The 6,640-nt window shown below is 43.8% G+C and overlaps 1 protein-coding gene across 2 annotated transcripts in view; it reads left to right on the forward strand.

Annotated features, from left to right (window-relative positions):
- Positions 1-4,377, forward strand: part of plxna1b (plexin A1b) — a 166,484-nt gene extending 162,107 nt beyond the window's left edge. For both annotated transcript variants that reach the window (XM_086040217.1, XM_086040218.1), the window contains exons 30-32: positions 554-766; positions 840-990; positions 1,885-4,377. In XM_086040217.1, coding sequence (XP_085896343.1) covers positions 554-766; positions 840-990; positions 1,885-1,980 — 460 coding nt within the window. In that variant the 3' untranslated portion in view covers positions 1,981-4,377. The remainder of the gene's footprint in view (positions 1-553; positions 767-839; positions 991-1,884) is intronic.
- Positions 4,378-6,640: the final 2,263 nt, after the last annotated feature.

Raw genomic sequence — 6,640 nt, forward strand, 5'->3', positions numbered from 1 at the left:
ACAGAAAACAGTGTCCAGTTGACTCAAAAAACAGCCCTTTTAAAGGTTTGTTCACTCCATAGTGGCCACAATTCAGACTTACAGTAGACTAGAGCAGGCAAAAATGCTGCTGCAACCTTAACCCTCAATGTTGCATCCATATTGGAAGGGGCGACTATCCCATCAAAGGTAATAGAAAGCATGGACATTAGCCTAGCATCGCCATATCAACCTATTCATATTTATGGCTGTTTTTTACTCAGGCGCAAGTTGTGTAGACATCTCTTGATCATTCTATTTTTGGTAAAGTACACAGTTGGGTGTTTTATTATTATTATTTTTTTTGTAAAGCGTTTTTCTATGGCATATAACAGTAACAGAGGTGAAGAAAGGAAGCACTAATATTGTGGCTCACGACCAGTTGATGGCTCTGATGGCTGAATTCATGTTAGCCGGTCCTTGTTTAGTGAATGAGAGGCCTTAGTTTAGCTTCCTTAAACCTACAGCAACTGCAGATGAGAGTCCGCATTTTTATGGGGGTATCTTTATTCAAATTCTTTCTCAATCCTTGCAGCCTCCCCCTACGCTTCTGGGTGAATGTGATCAAGAACCCGCAGTTCGTGTTCGACATCCACAAAAACAGCATCACGGACGCCTGTTTGTCGGTGGTGGCGCAGACCTTCATGGACTCCTGCTCAACGTCCGAACATAAATTAGGGAAGGATTCGCCGTCCAACAAGCTGCTTTACGCTAAAGACATCCCCAACTACAAGAACTGGGTGGAGAGGTCCGTACGTCCAACGCGCCGAGTGGCTCTCATCGGGGCTCCATCTAAATGATTGTCGTTTGTTTCCCTGCAGATACTACTCTGACATCTCGAGGATGTCGGCCATCAGTGACCAGGACATGAGTGCCTACCTGGCGGAGCAGTCCCGACTTCACGCCAACCAGTTTAACAGCATGTCCGCCCTCCACGAGATCTACTCTTACATTGTCAAGTATAAGGACGAGGTGAGAGCTAACGTCAAATCGGGATGGTGGCAAAGGTGCAGTAATTCTTTTACTGCTTTAGCCTGAGGACAATCGCGGAGGATAGGTGAATTTGCAAATTCCAAACTGTGAATGTACAAGGATTCGCTGTAGAGTCACGACCCAAAGTGAAATATGTCATTATATGTTTTTTAATATATTGTTTTTAATGTAGTTGATGATTATAGCTCAATGAAAACACAAAATTTACAATCTCAAGAAATTTGAATAATAATCAAAATGACAAGAAATTGGCCTTCTGGGAAGTATTTTACAGTGTTTAAAAGGAGTCTAATAAGATTTTGACGTTGGGAATTATTGAGCTCTTCTTATAACTCGTTTTTCATAGCATTTGCGTTTGAATATTCGTTATTTGAAGGAATGTAACTCCCAAAGTCGATCCTAATTTCATGTTAGCATTGTCAATGGAATTTTACACTGACTTTAGCATTAGCACTGGCAATGTTTTTAAAGCAAAGCATTTTGGGGATTTAAATATAAAGTGTATGTAATTGTTTTTGTTGTGTGTTTACTTTTACGATAAAGTCCAACTGGAGTGTCATTAAACAGCTGAAGAGGCACGCTCATGGACGGCAGAATCACAGGCTTGCGAAACAAACATGGTGCATTCGGGGCGCTTTGTCAGCGTCGGGAACGTCAGTTAGCCTTGATCTCTCTGATTATGAGTTTCATAAGAAATCTATTTTGCCCTTTCCTTCCATTTCCAACCACACCTCCCCCCAAAAAAAATCCGAGCGGCGAAGGGCAAATTCTTGGTCGGTTGATTTGCCATGGGCCGACCCCTACGACCGCGCAGCTCGGTGTTGGGAATGCGCCAGTGCCCGACTTCAACCGTGCTCCCCTCTCTATTTTCAGATCCTGTCGGCGCTGGAGCGGGACGAGCAGGCGAGGAGGCAGCGGCTGCGGAGCAAGCTGGAGCAGGTCATCGACACAATGGCCCTGACGAGCTGAGGATCATCCGGCGCCGGCGTCCGTCCGTCCATCTCCCTCCCTCACGGACAACAAACACAAACTGCAAAAGCATCGAGGCGGTATACTGCAAAACGGAAGGGGGTCGGCAGAGGTGGGCGGGTCTTTGTATGCCTACGTGTGTTCGTGTATGTGTGACAGAGTGGACATTTTCACACGCTGCGTTCATGGAGAAGGTGTCAGTGAGAGCTTTTGGTTCCTGTGGATGTTATTTGAAAGAACTCCATGCGGGGCCTCTCGTGCACAATGGAGAGAAGCTTTGTGGCTCACGTGTCAGGATGTTGGCTACCCCCCCCCCCCCCCCCACAAATTGTTTTGTATAAATGTAATCAACTGCCCACTCTCTGATCTCTCGCCACTTGTATTACTGCTGAATTTGCACAATTTACAGAAACGCTACAAAGGAAGAATATATAGATGTTATATATGAATACAGCTATGTTTTTAAAGATTAGGGAGAGAGAGCAGTGTTTTTTTTTCCCCCATTTTGGTTTTAGTCAAGAGACAAAATCCAAGAATACATTTGATAGTTGAAGTGCAAAGAAAAACGCTACAAACAAAAAAAAAGAAGAAAAAAAAAGTCGTACTGTGCCATGTTTCCTTTGAATGTTGTTTAGTGCAAAGACATTTTGTTAGATGGAATGTGCTACCGTATGATTTTAAATATGAAAATGCCTTGTGACTGAAATGAAACGTTTGAAGCCGTCAGAAGAAGACAAAAGCAGGCAGTTCGTTTTGGGGTCACGCGGCCGCATCCGCTTCAGACGGTTTTTGGTCGGGGACAGCAAATGCTTCGCCTGCCGCGTTCCACCAAAACGTGACAAGATGGCACCGAGAAGTACGTTTAGTGACGTCGCCGTGAGAGCTTGCGGGAGCCCAGCGAGGTCAGGCGGCGCTTAGCTGTCGTGTTGAACAAAGTCGCATCGTGTCTTTCTTAGCCGGAAGCCACATGTTTTATTCATGTTCCAAATGTTCCTGGCTGGACACAGATGTGCTGAGTGTATATTGTTTGAAGGAGGTCATCATGCTCATAACCTGCAGCTCTTCTTTGTCAAACTGGCCTATTGCCACCAGTGGCTTTTAAGACGACCCCCCCCTCGACCACCAACACTCAAGTCAGCTTCTTTTTGACTTGCTATTGAGAAATCCAGTTTTTTTTTTGTTTTTTGTTTTTTTTTTTATCTGCTTGCCCAAAACCAAACTGTGGTCTGTACGGTGATTTCATTTGTAAATTGTATACTTTCTCATGTGTTCATTTTGTAATCAGGTTGTTTCTGTTTTTTCTCAACATGTAAATTGTACATTTGATGGTACGCTGAAGGCAAAAAAACAAACAAAAAAAAAAAACAAACACAAAAATTCTCTTCAGTTAGCCTGAAGGTAAAAAGTACTTGATGGGTCCTCAGTGGGGGTCCAAATGATGAGCATCTGTGTCTTTGTGATGGAAATGTGACTTTGCTGCTTTAAACTCTTGTCATTTGTTTTTCTAGCCCATCTTTCTGGGCTGTCATTCAATGCTGATCATAAATGCTGTGGCTCTCCAGTTTCTCCTTTTTTTTTTTTTTTTTTTTTTTTAGGTCCCTTAGTTCAAAGTCACCGCATGACTTTGTTTACGTGACTGAGACGTGTCGGAACTTCAACTGGATACATTTTACCACTCAATTCGTTTACTTGCCACACGCGTAGACTTTGGGAATCATGTAAAGATGTCCGGTTGAGAACATTATTTCCCCGTCCGTAAGCCTCCATCGCGTTAGCGCCACAACCGTACGTCCGCGGGGGCCGTTATATGTGAAAGACGAGTACGGATCAGTACGGCGTAGAGCGCAGACGATCCCCCGCAGAAGCACAGCAGACGAAAAGTGGCGTCGCAACAAACATTCTGGACTCATTCTCTCTCAGGTTCATGGTCCGCTTGTGTTTTTTTTTTTTTATTCTTCTTTAAGCTTCTTGTTGTTGATCAAATGACAGCAGGTGCTTTGAATGGAGCATCCGTCATGTTTGCACTGTTGGGACTGATAGTGGACTTGTTCTAAATGTGTTATAAAGCATGTCTGTCGCAACAACGTCATGCGTTTGTGAAACATGCCTAAGAAAAAGTCCTATCACCCGCCTCTTTGATTTCCTGTCTTTTTTTTTTTTTTCTCCCCCAAAGTCTTCAAACTGAGCTGCATACCAAGCAAGACAACCAGATATCCAGTTGAGACCAGGTGGCAAAGGAATTTTAAAAACATTTTTAGTGTCTCAGACTTGAAGCAACTGTCACACGAGTTTGCAGGTGAACATTCATTGTGTAAATATTCTGTTATTTCCTACTTTGCAGATTTACTACTTGTAAATAAACACGCATCAAGGAGAGATTAAACATTTTTTGCTAAATATGAATGTCTCTTTGTTTTTGAATGATGATGAGTTTGCGCTGCAGAATCGAGGGGGGTCGACTAACACGGGCATTTATTTATTTATTTTTTCATTATTAAGGTTAGCTTTTCTCATCAACTTGGACCCTTTTCAGTACTGATTTTTTTTTCACATCAATTTTTCATATTTGATTTTAGATTAGATTTTTGTTGAACATGCTTTTTGAAAATTTATATATTTTCACCAACATGGGCTTTTTTTTTTTTTTTGGCCAACAGGCAAGAATGACAATAGAGACCCCTATTAACAATCTGAGTTAGGGAGATCCCTGTCTCATGATGCGTCATTGCAGCGTCATTTGAGTTTTACAATCGTGTCGTTTATAGAACAATATATCTCTCTGGGCCCCCCAACTTGCCTCCAGCCAAGACTAGCTAGTAAGGGGATCTTCTCTGAGAACTCCTAACACATTGTCGTTGCGGTGTCCTAAATACTTTGCCATCGATATGTTTTTATGTTATGGTGTGGCATCTCCGTTTCTCACCCAGAAGTCAGGATTTGACACTCACGTATTGTGAGTGTCAAACTCCTCATTCCAAAGTTGAACATGCTTCATAGCGCGGTGGCGTGGAAGGCATCGTCAAAACGGTGGATTGGTGTGATGTGCAAAGAGGAGCTCCATCTGTCATCCTTCAGCACCATCTTCACGTTGCCAGTGAAAAGATGCGCATGCATGAATGCTTGAGCCCTTTAAGTGGTCACCCACTGTTGGAGGGGACATGCCACAGTTCCCCTTGGAAACGAGGGTCATTTCAAATCAATGCAAAGTGATTGACCTTGTCCCACCATGCAGCACTGTCCATCGTGATGGCAGGGGGCTTACTCTGGCATGAACAAGGCCCTCCATAGGGGACTATATGGGTCACTGAGGAAAGTGATGGCTGGGAACTGATGTTCTCCAGTTTCGGGGCACTTGAGCGTCGGCATGTTGGATTATGGATTGGGACATGAAGCGTCTTCTTTTGCTTTGGTGAGATAATGTCACGGCGCTGCTTTGTATTATTATTCAACGCAAGCACTGTCAATAAAAAAAAAACTGCCTTTCCAAAGCTACGATTTTGCATCACAATATATTACTGAGAAAAGGTAGACAAGCAGTTAGCATTGTATGTGTATGCGGGGGCCAATTTGGGGTGCCTCTCGCCCAAAGTCTGCTAGCATATGAGGATAAATTCTAAAGAAAATAGATTGATATGCTACAACAGTACACATGTATTTTCCTCATTCAATCCATTACATTGATGGCTGCATTTAAAAGGTGTGACAGAGTGAGAAATTCTGAGGCGTCCATTTTTGACGTACTGTATTTTTCAGACTATAAGATGCTTTTTTTTTTCGGTGTTTGTCTGGTCCTGCGACTTGTACTCAGAGGCGACTGATATATTCAAATTGGAGACTGGACAGGGGCCCAAAATCCCCGTTTCCCTCAACCCAATGCCATCCGTCTATCCGTCTTTTCTTCCGGCCGGAACAAATAGTAATCGCCTATAGGCCGGTCCGCCTATCATTTTAAACGGGTTTGTGTTTCCATCTACAAACTTCGACCAACTTCCACTCGCTCGCCACCCCGACCCCCTCCGGGGCGATTTATAGTCTGAAAAATACGGTATCTTGCCAAAAGTGGTTCCTTGACCCACGAATGTCTACCATAATTAATCCTTTTATGAGCTGGTAAGCAAACAGTTTGCATTAAATGCATTAATTAACTAGCCAATAAAATATACATTGGATCTAAGGAGCCTTCTATCCCCTCCCCCTTTTCCTCAGTGGATTATTTATGTCTTCCCCCCCCCGGCCATTTTGTAGGCCTTGTAGCATATGAGGTACGCACTCATGCATTGATCTGGCCCTGGTCCTCAGTGTCATAAAGAATCATGTTGCTAGGCGAACCTTAGCATACATTAGCATAGCGCGCATCCATTAATCTTACCTCCTTAATGACTGCTCACATGTAGCATCAAAGCAACCAGGAGACACCTTGTTGTCAGCCTGCAGCGTGATGGCTCCCCTCCTCCGTGGCCTGTCCGAGCGTGACTGCCATCATTCATCATTCATCATTCCAACAACCAACATTTACGTTCAGCCCCCTCCCCACCCGCCCCCAAACGTGGCGTGTGTATGCTGTGCCCTCAGCTTCCACCGGCGCTGACATGCAAGACTGGCTCGGGTTCGCTAAAAGCGGGAAAACGAGTGAGCATATTGCAATCAGCGTAAAACACCT

The sequence above is a fragment of the Filicampus tigris genome, chromosome 9 (genome assembly GCF_054856515.1).
Source record: "Filicampus tigris isolate MCC_2025a chromosome 9, RoL_Ftig_1.0, whole genome shotgun sequence".
NCBI lineage: Eukaryota > Metazoa > Chordata > Actinopteri > Syngnathiformes > Syngnathidae > Filicampus > Filicampus tigris.